This window comes from Anomaloglossus baeobatrachus, chromosome 3 (genome assembly GCF_048569485.1).
Source record: "Anomaloglossus baeobatrachus isolate aAnoBae1 chromosome 3, aAnoBae1.hap1, whole genome shotgun sequence".
Classification (NCBI taxonomy): domain Eukaryota; kingdom Metazoa; phylum Chordata; class Amphibia; order Anura; family Aromobatidae; genus Anomaloglossus; species Anomaloglossus baeobatrachus.
In genome coordinates, this window is record NC_134355.1 from 651,805,191 (window position 1) to 651,820,215 (window position 15,025).

A 15,025-nucleotide genomic window follows, 5' to 3' on the forward strand; every position below is an offset into this window, starting at 1 on the left:
TGGATCGGTTTCTATTTCTTTTCTATTTCTTCCTCCCCCCCCCCCCCCCCCTCGACAGCTTCTTCCCTTATCTTTCTTTTTAATCGAGTTTTTTTTGGGTAAAAGGTGAAAAAACTGTTCTTTGTGGGACAATGAGAAGTCAAAGGGGGGTTGTCTATCTGTTTACTAGTACCCTCCCCCAGGTCTACTAAGGGTGGTTCTATATTGATGTGATTTGTAACTGTCCGTATTCCAGTGACACCATTTGAGGATGAAAAAACTAATTTTCCATTAATTGGTGGCAGCTCCTCCTGGTTGGTGGAAGGGTCAGAATTTATTTTTTTCCTGGGTGTCATGTACAGTTTAAAATGGAAGAATTCATCAGATCAACTACCTCAGTCAGTAATAAATGCTCCAGGTTCAGGTGTATCTGGTTCCATATCTATATTCTTATAAAAAGGTCAGAACTAGCTCCATAAATCCTGAACCTGGTATAGGGCAAATATTTAATATTTGTTAGATTTTAAGAACACTCTAGTTGAAACAAGAGTGTTTGGTTTTTTTTCTTCTCCCCCAAAAGTTGTTTTTTGTGTCATGTTCCTCCGAGTTTTGAGTCCCCGGGGGAGCCCTATTTAATTGGAAATCTATTTGAAATGTTTCCAGGGTGCTTAAAATTATAAAGCAAGGGGGTGGGATTGGAGAATGGGATTTTGTTAGTTTGTATGGAATAATTTTTACTGGTATTTTTAGGAGCCTTATTGGCCCCAAAATATGTTCCACGAGATTATTTTGAAGGGAGCTACTGACATCTTTCTCCGCCCCATCCCCAACCCTGGGGTTCACTTTAACGTACTTCCTACTGTGATCCCAGGATGGGGCCTGAGGAGTTTTATAATCCGGTCTATTCCTATTAAGCTTTTTTGCTTTCTTTGAAATTAGATCCCCCTCATATTTAGTAAGTCTTTCCATTAGTGCTAAATTCATTCCCTTGTATACCGGTGCACTGGAGTATGCTTTCAATTCCTCAATTTTCTGAATATTTGACAATGCGGCTACAGCTAATTTATCCCTTTTTGCAATGAACAATTTAACCATACCACTTGAACATTCCATCATAAAACCATCCCATTCCCTAGTAAAACATTCATCATGGGGAAACGAGGAGGTAAACAGCATCCTTAGTCCCCTCGGTATGATTTTTTTTTTCTCTTAAGTATTGTTTTAAAAAGAGTATCAAATTTCACGTGTTAACCCAGTACTCACAGTGATCTGGCATCGGTAAGTAGCACTGCCTATACCTGCCTATACCTCTATATTGTATTTGGAAGTACATCTGGACTCTATGAGTCTATGATTAATCTAGATGCAGCTCTATTTGTGCCTTGGGCATTTTGCCTATAGCTAATTGAGATCACCCATTTGGAGTTAAAAACCTTTTTTTCCCTCCACATCTCCGGGACACATAGGGTTCTTTCCCCTTCAGCACTCCTCCTTCCTGTCCTATATTATCGTATGTTTGTTATACCCTAAAGCATATCACTTTAATAAATGTTCTAATTATTTAAATTTGCTATAAGCAAAAAAGGTACCCAAACAATCCATTATTTTAAAGACTTTTTTTGCGCTTTGATACCATGTTTAGAAGGAGCAGGAATCTCAAGAATATGATTGCTCCTAGAAAAATTTCACATGTCAAAACCTTTATACCGAAAAACAGGCTAGGTTTAATAAAACTGGTAGGACATTTTTGCTGTGGCCAACCTAGATGCTTGTGTTGCATATCATTAACCCAGGGTGCACGATTGTTCAAATCCAACATTACAGGAGAGGAATTCCCAATCAAACAATATCTGAACTGTAACACAACATATGTAATTTATTAGAATGTCCATGCGGCCTACAGTATGTGGGTTGCACTACACAAATGATACGCAACAGACTAAACGGCCATCGATACAATATTCACCATGGCACAATCACTCATAGTTTATCAAAACACTTTTTATTAGAACATGACAAAGATACGGATAATTTTAAAACTATCATTAACATCCGCCAAGATTTGCTCAACAATCACTAATAATGGAAGTTGGTGGAACGAGAATCCTTTTGGATTTTCAAACTAGCCAGACTGCATCCGGAAGGCCTCAACATCATGACTGAATGGATTAAATTAAGTTTTATTTTTTTTTTATTTTTAAATTTTTTTTATTTTTTTAAAGTTCAAAAATCATTAATCCTTTAGTATTTTAACTAATTGACCACGGAGAATGGAGAGTTGACAATAGAAGCATGGTCTAATTTTGTTGTTTTAGAATGTACAAATTTGATGTAGTTCATTTTTATACAATTTGGTTATATATGTAATCCCAGTTCCTTTTAATCCGTTTTTTTATACATAAGAACAAGCACCCCCTGTGGGATCAAATAATTATTTAATAATTTGAGAATAGTATAAGGTTCATTATAATTATTTCAATTTTTATCCTTTCAGTGATATAATTCAATATAATATTACTATCAATTATATATTTATGTAATTTTACCCTGATATTAATCATGATGTAATTTTATTGAATCATTTTGAGTTTATTGAATTATTGATGGTTTTAATGTTTTTTAACATATCAAACTGATTCCTGATTTTGCCCCTTTTTTTTATGGATTTTTCTTTTTTTTTTTTTTTTTTTTTTTTTTTTTTTTTAATTTATTCTTCGTTTTTGAGCTATGTATGGGGAGGATATAACTAATCAATTTAATTGATCAGCCTTTGAGTTTTAAATCTAATTGTAAATGCCTCTGCATATATAGGTCTAACAGTATGTTGATTCTCTGCTACCTGAGGAAGGGGGAGGACGTGCCCCCGAAACGCGTTGTAGCTTTATAATTCAATAAAAGACTTTATATCATCCATTTCCTGTCTGGGCAGCGTGGCCGATGCCGTGATTTTTTACATTGAACTGAATGCCCTTTATTCATAACATTAAACTTTTTATTCTTAATGACAGCCAATGGCTGATATATACAGTGAGCCTTGTAAACAAGACCTAACCGGGCATGGAAGAGAACTGCCCTGCTGTGACAATGTTGACATCCATATATATGTACATGAGTATCTGTAGAAATCCCATCATTGAGGGAAGGAGGGTGGGTGTCTTCCTTCCACTGCTGGTAAGATGGCTGAATATATTCTGGCTCCTCTGTACCCCTTCTTTTAACAAAGCACCTTCATGCCCCCATATCCTTGGGGCAGCCCCTTGACTTTCCCGAATTTTTATTAACCCCCTTCAAGCCTCCTTTGACAGACCCAGGCCCTTTTCTTGGTTCAGGTTCTGTTCGGAAATTGCAGTCTGATCTGCCGGCACTGTTATAGAGAAGGGGGAGCGGAGTAGATTGCTCTATGGTTTGAGAACAGACTTGGAATAACCGGTGATTTAATCTTCTTCTCTTTCTGTGATTTTTCGGTCCAATGTTCAGCCCCATCACTGACTGCTGGATCTTTCTGCACATTTTTGACTAGAAAGCAGTCAGTCAGTGATGGGGCTGAACACTGGACCGTTAATCCCAAAAAGAGCAGAAGATAACGATGCAGGATACACAATCTCATCACAAAATGATACAGCAATTTACTCCCCTCCCCCACTCTTATCATATGGAGCCTGTAGATCGGACTGAATCCTCAGTGATGGGTTTCCTTTTTTGTGCATGATTTACTTAAATGTCTTTCAAAAAAAAACATGAACAATAGAGGTTATAGAAGTAGAATTTTATTCTTGTAGTTTCCTGGTACGGGGCAGACGTGATATCAGCTGTTACTTACTAGGTGTGAGTATAGTTTAGTTCTGCCCTTCGTCTGCCTGAAGCTGAGGATGATGATGACTTTCTCTGTCCTTTCCAATTTACTGGTCACATGGTTATTATTGACACGCACCGAGCAAACTGAACCGGGCAGGGGGAAGTCTTCCTGTTCTGTGAAGATTCCCAAACCTGCCCCCCACTTCTAATGTCCATGGGGATTAAAAAAAAACAATAAGAAGGGAAAAAAGATTAAATCATGGTTACATCTTGTATCCAAAGTGCATAAAACATTAGTATTTAGAACCAGACATAATCTTTTTATATTTGAAGACAATGAAAACTTTACAAAAACTATTGGCCAATTTTGTTATCAATAAAAAGGTTCTCTGGATCACTTTGAGAGATATGAGCCTTAATTTGCAATCTGCACTGATGACTTACCAGAGCTGGAAATTGTCTGTATCAGGTGTCCGATTCCTTTTAATATCAGTGTCCGATCTGTGCTGTCTATGGATGTGATTTTTGCCTGGTGTTTTTGACTGACTTGCCGCAGTATTTTGGAAACCTACTTTAAAAGTCGTGGTTGAATCCCTGGGGATTTCTTGCCAGTGACTGACAGGACTCTCCTATACGTGTATACAGTCAATCCAGGGCAGATGGCGGGAACCAAGACTAGTCGTACTTTACAGCACAGCTCAGTCCCCGGCAGCTTTTAGTCTAGTTGGATAGGCGGGTACCCGGTGGCTTTGTCCCACCAAGTGCCCTGGATTGACAGGTCTCTGTCTATGTACACCAATATGGAGACCTGTCAATCCAGGGCAGATGTTCGGCAAAGTCACCTGGCGGCTTTTCAAGTAGGACTAGTCACAGGCGAGTCCCCGGCATGTATCAGGATCACTTTTATATTTTGCTTGATCTCGAAGCACCAGAGCTTTACCACACACGTATTGCACAACTCTGGTCAACTGTAACACATACTTCGCCATCACCCTACTTATTGCCATGTTATAAGTGAGATGGCGGCACGTTGGTGGTTTCCTCGGGAATACTTTGCAACAGACTCTTTAAATTAAGAAAACTAAACTTTATAGTTTGATGTAAGAAAATCCCAAATGACAAAGTTAAACACAGGCCTCTATTATTGGAGCTTTCTGTGACCTGGCTCACCTACCTCTTGATCAGACGTCACTCGACCATCTCCTTGAGTGAGTAAATGTCCTTCTCCTGGGTTTGGAAAGCTGCCCCCATTGCCACCTGGAAAATAGTAATTCTGGTATTTAGATCAATGAGACTTAAAGGGTTATTTCAATCTACAATATCCTCATCAAATAAATACATCAAAATATGTAGTGTAATAAGATTAGCAAACCCCTCCAATTAGAAATGTGGTATAGTTCTTCAGATTCACGATCATTACCTCATGGTCAGGGATTTGCAGGACCTTAACTATCCATAGGTGTGAAAACTCATATAGTCACAGCCAGTTAGGTATCCATGGTTATGACCACTAGCAATTAAGGTCCTGCAATGCCCTGAACATGAGGTAAGTGACATTGAATCAGGAAAACTGTACTACATTTCTAATTGGAGGTGTCTGCTAATAATAATGATAATTTGGAGATAAGGCATGTATTCCCCTTTAATATTATTCCAGGAAAGGAAAATGTACTTCTAAATGAGTACAAGGCAATGATGGTAAATTAATGACTATAGCAAACTTTATCTAGTTAATGTTACTCTAAATGGTATTGACCACATTTTTTAGTTTTTACTTATTCTGGGTTTAGGGTCTTGTTACTCTAGGGCCATAGAGATGTAATTGAGGAGTCTTACCAGGTTTACCAACATCTCATCCCAGTTTGGGTTCTTATCCAAGAAATCAATCATTCTTGATCCATAAAGCTACATTTAGTTTGGTCTGAGATATCTACACAAATTTTCATATAGGGAGTTAGATTTCTCCTCTTAAAGCTGCTAATATATCGAAGAATAAAGGCAATTTACATTACAGGACCTTGAACAAAGCAAAATGAACCGGGCAGGGAGAAGTGTTTGGGTTTCTGCTGGGCCTGTACACAAGCCTGCCCACCACATCTTCCATCAATGGGGGTTTAAAAACACATAAATTCATATCTACATTTATATCATGACATTTACACTTGACCCCAGCTGTAATTTAGAAGCCAAGACAAATTAACAGTAAGTATCGTGGAAGACTAGAAGCTCTCAACATATTTACCTTGGAAGACTTAAGCGATCTCCACTTCAGATCCCAAATGAAGTTCGGCGTTGTCAGACAAAACCAGAACAGTGTTACTGGAGCTAGAAACTGCTTCCACTGAGCCATCAGCTATTATGATGCATTCGATGTCCCCTCGGTCCTCAATCACAATGCACTCATCTTCTCCTTCAATGACTGAATTTATTGTCCAAATTTTCCACCTCAACACTGTCTTCAACAGTTTCCAGAGAGTTGTCGGGCATGTCTTCTCCCCTTGGAAAGTGAAGATAGTTCATGATTATGGTCACTGGACTCCTGATGGTGGGGTCTTCAGCGAGCAGGGCATGAAATAATTCTTGTGCTTTAGTGGAACATTTGGTCCAATGTCCTGGCGGGGCTGTTTGGTTTCCAAAACGTTGCCACTTGATAAAATCTTTGAACAGAGGATCGTCTTTGACGGCCCTTTCCCAAGGAAAATATCCCGTGAATGCAACATACAGAAGTACACCAAAGGCCCATGTATCCATGCTGGGTCGCAAGACTAAAGCTTCATAGCTTTGCAATTGACACAGCTCTGGGGACATGTAGGGAATGATGTGTGACATTGATGACACGAGGGTACCGATGGCTTGTGTCAGGCCGAAATCACTCAATTTAATATGGAAGCAGTCTTTGTCCATGAGTAACACATTATCTGGTTTTAAGTCTCTGTGCACCAGTGAGTGATCGTGCATATATTCTAATGCACTGGTTAACTGTACCGCACAACGCTTCACCATCACTTCTGGAATTCCAACCTGGAAAAGAAGAAACCATTAGATACATGCTGCCTTAATTAGAGAATGTGGCAAACTGAGAGGAAGGGCTGCTCTGCTTTGTTTTTCACCACTCTAAATCGGTAAGCATTTTACTACATACAGCAAACACCTCTTGACTTTTGTGACTACAGCTCTGACTGGTGGAAGCCGCTGATATCTATTGCTGGAAGTCTGAGAGCCTCGTTCAGTGTCTTCTACACTTATATTGAGAAGTGACTTCCAGTCTGCCCGGCAAACACTGCAACAATTCAGCCAGTAACCACTCCGGTCACGTGGTGCAAAGGAAGAACGGGATAAGCAATGGGAATAGCAGAAGATGGCTATTCTGTGTTTTACTAAATACAGAGAACGTGCCTTACTGATAACTATCTAGTGGTGAAATAAAGAACCCAGAGTGGTAAATTTAATTTAGAATACGGATTTCCAACTGACTCTATAGTTCAGTGTTCCCCCAACTAAAGTTCTCAAGAGCCACCAACAGTGCATGTTTTCTGTATTTCTGTAGTAATTGTATATGTGATTTAATTAGCTGAACAGATGGTAATTCCACCCGTGCAATACCACTGAAATCATGATCTGGGGTTGGTGCACACTGTTATTAGGGATTGTGCATCCACTAGTGCAATGTGCCAAAAGAGGCAATAAGGAGTCTTGAAAGAACTAGGGGTTGCAGGTTGGAGAACACTTTTCTAGGTATCTAAATCAGCTGTAAAAATGAGAAATGCCACTCCTTACCACACGTCAGAATATTTAAAAAAAAATCTCTGCCCAAGATTCTACAGCTACATATTCAAAAACACTTTGTGATTGTGAAATGCTTACACTGGGTTTGATTAGCGAATGGAGAGTTCCAGCAGGGGCCAAATCCTGAGTCAGGACATAGAAATACTCCGAGTCCACGTAGATTGGGTGGGTGAAGATGATCCCTTCGTGACCCGATAAGGTGATGGACACACAAAGCTCATGGAGGAAACTTTGTTCCTTTGTCTTCCTCTTCTTCATTAGTTTAAGGGCCACGTGAGTTCCTGATTTTAAAAAAATTGTTTAGATGAAATAAAATTAAAAACAAAAACAAATACGAAGTAGAGAATGGGTCTTATTTTAAATATTGGTATTTAACCTCTTATTACATATATATTCCTTGAGCTCATATTAGTTTTGGAGCACTAAGTGACCTATGTCATGCTGATCACACGGTTCAGCTTCTGTATTGGTGTGATCATCTGCAGGAGCCTGAGCAATTATACACAACCCGGCTGTAACTGAGTACTGATGACCTCCCGATCCTCGCAATTTTACCCGTGATATGCAGCTGTCAGCTGTGTCAGAGGCCCATGGGCTGCTGGTGATGGCGCTCCTCATCGGCCACCCTGTAGGGCAATGGTAGATGGCGGTAGGTGTCTATAGGGCTGGTGTTGGTGGGAATCTGCTAGTCAGGTACAAACCATGATTTGTAATATTTGGCGCTGTATGGGGAGTGATATGTAGAGCAAGGGAGCAGGGCGTCACATGTTAAATTTCCCTTGGAGGACTAATAAATATTGTAAACCTGTTTTTAAATTTTTTTATAGGGATGAAAAAATGAAGAAAACGTCCTCCTCAAATGTGTGAAACCCTTTACAACCATTTGAAGTACCTATACATCCAAGGCTCTGTCTTTTTAATACAGGCTCGCACACAACCCACGTTTTCTCCCTCATGATTCTGCTGATCTGATCAGCCGACGTGCAGCGAACAGACACTGGGGATCTCTGATCTACCCACTGTGGTTAACCAGTTAATTCCTGCTCTCAATGTGACAACTGAATGTAACACTGTCTGGCATGGATCGCAGTATTCCTCACCACAATCAGTGGCCCAGTTACGCGATTGCGAATGGCTGGTGGGTTGTCATGAAAGTGGGGAGTGTTCAGCTGATGACCCCTGTGGCTGTCATGACTCTATTCCTGTGAATGGTGCCATAGAGCCGGCATTCACAGGAGAGCAGCACTTCTGCTGATCCCAGTAATGCTTCAGCACCCCTCTGAACAGGAGAAGTGATTGGACAGTGCAGTAATAATGTGCCCTAAGGGGACTAATAAAATCAATAAAAAGTTTAAAAAAAAGCTAAAATTGTCCCATTGAAAATAAAGCGTGCGTGTATGTTTATTATACATATATATTATGTGTGTCTGTGTGTATATTATATATATATATATATATACACACAATTATAATATAATATAAAATATATATATATATATATATATATATATATATATATATATATATATATATATATATATACACAATTATAATATAATATAAAATATATATATATATATATATATATACACATATATACACAATTATAATATAATATAAAATATATATATATATATATATATATACACATATATACACAATTATAATATAATATAAAATATATATATATATATACACATATATACACAATTATAATATAATATAAAATATATAATTATAATTTTATATTATAATTGTCTATATGTATATATGTGTATATGTATATATTATATATTAATAATCACCAAAAATCGGCCTTGGTAAGATATGAATAATATGGGAATTATATGTAATAAGGTGGTCTCCTAACATAAGGAAAAAATTCCACCACCCACTTGTTCATAAATACAATGGATATTCTGATCTATGTCAACACACAAACCAACTCACAAAAAGATCAGATAGCAGCAATTAGTGTAAGAAAAATCTTTATTTAACAATAAGGGTATGTGCGCACGTTGCTTTTTACCTGCTTTTTACCTGCTTTTTTGCTGCTTTTTCTTCTGCGCTGTTTAATGCCAAAATGGATGTGTTCTTCTATTCAAGCAAAGTCTATGGGAATTTGGGTTTCTTGTTCACACTATGTTGTTCAAAATTCTGCCTTTTTGTGGCAGAACTTTGGTCAAAAACTCAGCTTTTCAAAGAAGCAACATGTCAATTGTTTTTGCCATTTGGGTTTTGCACTGCAAAGCTGAGTTTTTGACCAAAGTTCTGCCACAAAAAGGCAGCATTTTGAACAACATAGTGTGAACAAGAAACCCAAATTCCCATAGACTTTGCTTGAATAGAAGAACACATCCATTTTGGCATTAAACAGCGCAGAAGAAAAAGCAGCAAAAAAGCAGGTAAAAAGCAGGTAAAAAGCAACGTGCGCACATACCCTTAAAAATGTAGAAGAAAAGGAGGGGGTGTAGTAACAGGGAGGATACACAAGATGCCATACCAGAGCAGCTGAGAGCAGAGAAGTGTGCAACGTTATGGAGAAGCCACAAAGCAACCTTGTTAAGAAGTAAAGGGGAAGCAAGCAAGTATTATTGAATTATATTCAGGCAGGGTCCCAAGACAGAATAATACAAAGGGCATCAAATGGTGGCAATCAAGTATTAGCGATAAGCACACATACTCACAGCTGGAGTGGCGCCAAGTCCCATCCGACGCGCGTTTCAGCGTCAGCCTTCGTCAGGGAGGGGTGCGTGGCGACATACCGGCAGGATAAGTGTATTTATGTAAAGATCCAGCCAATCACTATCCGGATCAAGTAGACGGCGCATGCGCTGTGCAGATCGGCACAGAGCCCAAGCAGAAAGGACACGTCATCATCGCTTGGCAACCGGAGTCGTCCCACTATGAGTCACCGCCACACGTGACAAAAAGGTCACGTGACGCGATGATGTCAGAGGGGCGAGTACGGAGCTCGGACAATACAGATACGCCCACTGCGTGAGCGCTGTCCGGAGACCGCGCATGCGCTGTAGATCCGGATAAACCAAGACATGAAGTATATTATAAACTGGTGCTTATTACCCAGGGAGTATATACATTAGTCAGAGCAAACAAGGAATGCATATATACATTAATCGGAGCAAATAGAAAAGAATATAATTCATCAGTTTAAGATAAATAGTTCCTATATATATATTTAAGAAAACATACATATATACATATACCTATATACATGTGTATACACAAAAAGCATACATGGTGTAAATATTAAAAATATATATATACACATGCAACCCTGCAAGCTTATTAAAAATCTTTCATACATATAAAAGAGAAGCATCATGAAAAACAAAGGAAAAAAGAAAAGCAAGTGATAAAATGTGAGAAAACAGGCTCACTGAATAAAGTGTATAAAATGTATAAACTAAGTTTTTTCTTCAACTAAATATAGCTGTATAGAAAAAGATATAAAAAATTGTATGGCTATAATTGTTGCAGTGTAGGGGTGAAAACAAGTGTATGAATATGTGTAAGGAGATCCGTGTAAAATAAATAAATGTATTGAGAAAGTGAATGCGACCTGAAGAAAAGACAGTGGCAAATGGACAGAGTGCATACACATACAAGAAATAGTGCAATAAATGTGAATAATAAATATTATAAATATGTTAAAACATAATGATTCTTGAAAAGATATATGAAATGCGATCAAATTTGAAACAAATTCCTGACCTAATATAACTTTCAAAGTATATTCTGGGTCCACCGATGATATGAAAAAAACTCTTGTCCTGGGAGTAATCATAGGCTGGATGAGAAAAAAGCAGGAAACATCATGATGTAGAAAACACTATAAAAAGAAAAAGAGGTTTAGTGAGATACTAAATAAAATATGAAAAAACCCTTTTAAAAAACAGAGAAAATCCCTGCCAAATATGTACTGATGATCAGAAGGATAAAAACAAGACAGAGAAAAATGTTGCAATACATAGAATGTGCATACATATACATACAATATGTATATATACACGGATACACATCTACGTATATATGCATATAAATACATACAAGCACATAGGTTGTAAATGCAGAGACCAATATTACATCAAGGAAACCAAGGGGAAACTTTTTACAGGAATGATGTAAAACTAAGGTTTTCATTTAACCCTTTTGGATGTATGGTATCTAAGGTCCAGATCCAGCGACTTTCACATTGGGCCAATTTTTTGGCCACATTCCCTCCACGAATATTCATAGGGACATGGTCAATGCCGCGGACTTTCAATTGTGTTGAGTCACACTGATGGAATTTTCTGAAGTGTTTCGGAATCGTCTTAAGTGACTCAATGTCGTCCTCATTTTCCGCCGCTATGATGTCACGAATGTGTTCCCTTACACGTACTTTTAGGGCACGTGTAGTCAAACCCACATAAATTTTCCCACAAGGATAGGTGGCCTGATAGATTACAGCTGTTGTAGTGCATGTAATATGGTGTGTGATGGTATACGTCACCTGTCCACTTGAATTTGGGAAAGACGTGGCTCGCTCAATATTAGGGCAGGCCACGCATCTCCCACAGGGAAAACAGCCCCAATTAGTTCGTATCTTAAGGTCAAAAATTGGCTTTTTTGTAGGTTGGTAGTGGCTAAAGACCAGCATATCCTTCAAATTCTTGCTCCTCCTAGCTGTGACACTAGGATTTGGTGAAAGATACTGACTAAGGGATGAATCTGAACGCAGAATCGGCCAGAATTTCTCTATACTTTTCCTCATTACATTCCATTGTGAGTGGAACGTTGTAATAAATCTGACTTGTTCTTTTTTCTGTTTGTCCTGTTTGGTGTACAGTAGGGTTTGTCTGTTGTTGTTGTTGCCTGCTCTAATGCAGGCTGTGTTGATATTTTTCCTACTGTAACCCCGTTCGAGAAATCTTTTCTTCATAAGATCCGCCTGTTTCCAAAAATCTGAATCAGTGGAGCAAACTCTCCTTAGGCGTAGGAATTGTCCTACAGGAATCCCTCTAAACATCTGTGGGGGGTGTGAGGAAGTCGCGTGTAACAAAGAGTTCACCTCCGTATTCTTCCTAAACATATCCGTTTGGATTTGGTTTTTCTGATCTCTTCTTATTACAACATCCAAAAAATTGATTTCCTTCATGTCGTATTTATATGTAAAGCGGAGGTTGTATCAGTTTACATTTAAAGCTTCAAAAAATATCCTTAATTCTTCAGCATTGCCCCTCCAGATGATGAAAATATCATCAATGTACCGGGCCCAAAATATGACCCGGTCCATTGATGAATCACCATCCGAGAGGAACAGCTCCCTCTCCCACAGCCCCAGGAAAAGATTTGCATATGATGGGGCACAGGCCGCCCACATTGCTGTTCCCTGGAGCTGTAGGTAGAAAGCATTGTTAAAGATGAAAAAATTATGCGTCAAGGTGAAGTTCAATAATTCCAATAGAAAATCAGTAAAGCCAGTCTCCATATTACTCATTTCTAAATAGAAAGAGGTGGCTCTAATACCATCTTGGTGACGAATGGAGGTATAAAGCTCCTCTAGGTCGCACATCACCAAGAGCATGTCATCTTCAATATAAACCTGATCCAATATATATACACAATTATAATATAATATAAAATATATAATATATATATATAATTTTATATTTGTCTATATATATATGTATATATGTGTATATGTATGTGTGTAATATATATATATATATATATATATATATATATATATATATATATATATATATATATATATATATATATATATATATATATATATATATATATATATATATATATATAATTACACATAAACGCATAATAAAAAAAAGTTATGGCTCTTGAGTCTTTGAGGTAGAGAAGGAAAAAAACAAACTAAAACTTGTAATAGTCGGGTGGTGAATGGGTTAATCTGGTAGCTTACAAAAACAACCCTGATTTTTCATCTGGCTGCAGTTACTTGAACACTATAAATATATATTAAAATATATATTATACATATAAATAAAATTATATCTATTTTATATGGAATTTATTATATTATAATTTAATAATCATTATATGACAGTATTTTTTTGTAACTGTTTACAGGATAAATAGTGCTAGACAGAAAACAAAGCTAAAACTAAATTTTCCTGCAAAAAAAAACATCCTCCTACACTTACAAGAAATTTTAAATAAACCTGTATGAGGTTTTTTTTTTTTTTGTTTTTTATTGAATTGTAGTTTAGAGTATTTAGGTGCATACAACGTATTGCCTAACACCAATATGGGGAGAAATTAAAGAACCCCCCCACAGTAGATCTGCCAGTGTTTACTTGGTGCAGGATATGAAGGGCAGAAAACTTAAAACTGGCAAATGGTTTGTTTTTTTTTTCTAGGAAAAGTTTAGTGATTTATATAAATCCCCAAACGCTGCCAGACAAATGTAACTCCCCCAGAAATACCAAAGTGCTTATATAGCGATGACCAAAGAAAAAAAAAATATTCTGGCTCTTAATTAAAATGACCATGGGAAAGTAAAAATTGGTTTTCCCTTTAAAATGGGCACATCCAGAAAAAATAAATAAAAAATTGGTTTTCATATTATATAATGGGATTTGAACTTTATACAAAATTGTAACTTTTACAAAAAACTGTATGATTGTGTCTATGGCTTTCAGAAATATTGAATAGACTTTAGAAGAAGCCATAAAAAATGACTACTTCTCACGTGTAATGTTGGACTCACCGGTTTTCTTCTCCATAGCCATGACCACTCTGCCGTAGGTGCCGCTGCCCAGAGTCTCCAAAATCTGGAAATCCTTCTCGCTGGTCTTGGGGAGCTGAAATGATCCAGTTGCTTCCATTGTAGCTTAGTATGGTTTTTGTTTTACATCAAATCTATCACGAAAAGGAAAATGCGAGATGTGAGATGACATTTGCTGTAAAATCCAAAACTGGAGCGGTACAGAATGAATATCACAATTTCACACACACTATACATATTGCAAGTTGGCCGAGGGTTGGAAAGATTTCAGTATGAAGACGTCTATAGACCTTTTACATAGCGATTAATGGGGAGAGGGGAATGAGCTGTTATCACCATTGGTTGCTCATCTCCAGAATAAAGGATGAGACATATTAAAACCAATAAGTCCCATTCTTGTCCCAATTCTCCCCGGTGTCAGATCAGGAATATCACCATACATACTAGATTACTAGATGGTCCCAAATCATTGGGTTTGGTAAATATTCATCTATAGAGTAAATCATACCTGGGCAATGTAGAGTCAGTTGGGTTTTCTCAAGTTGATTCTGATGCAATGTATCCGGAGAGCAGCAATCTCACTATTAGTGAAGTCACTTCTCTAGGAGTTGGGTGCAATGAAGACCTTGTAGGAAAGATTCACATCACAAATGTGTACAGTGATCCAATGGTCTTATCAGGACACCCTGACCA

At 37.7% G+C, this 15,025-nt stretch overlaps 1 protein-coding gene across 1 annotated transcript; it reads right to left on the bottom strand.

Annotated features, from left to right (window-relative positions):
• Nucleotides 1-6,186: 6,186 nt before the first annotated feature.
• Nucleotides 6,187-14,432, bottom strand: LOC142297368 (serine/threonine-protein kinase SBK1-like). Its single transcript, XM_075341596.1, has 3 exons — nt 14,315-14,432; nt 7,639-7,841; nt 6,187-6,795 (listed from the first exon to the last, which is right to left on the bottom strand). Exons 1-3 carry the CDS (start codon nt 14,430-14,432, stop codon nt 6,187-6,189), a joined length of 930 nt encoding a protein of 309 aa, XP_075197711.1.
• Between the last annotated feature and the right edge of the window lie 593 nt (nt 14,433-15,025).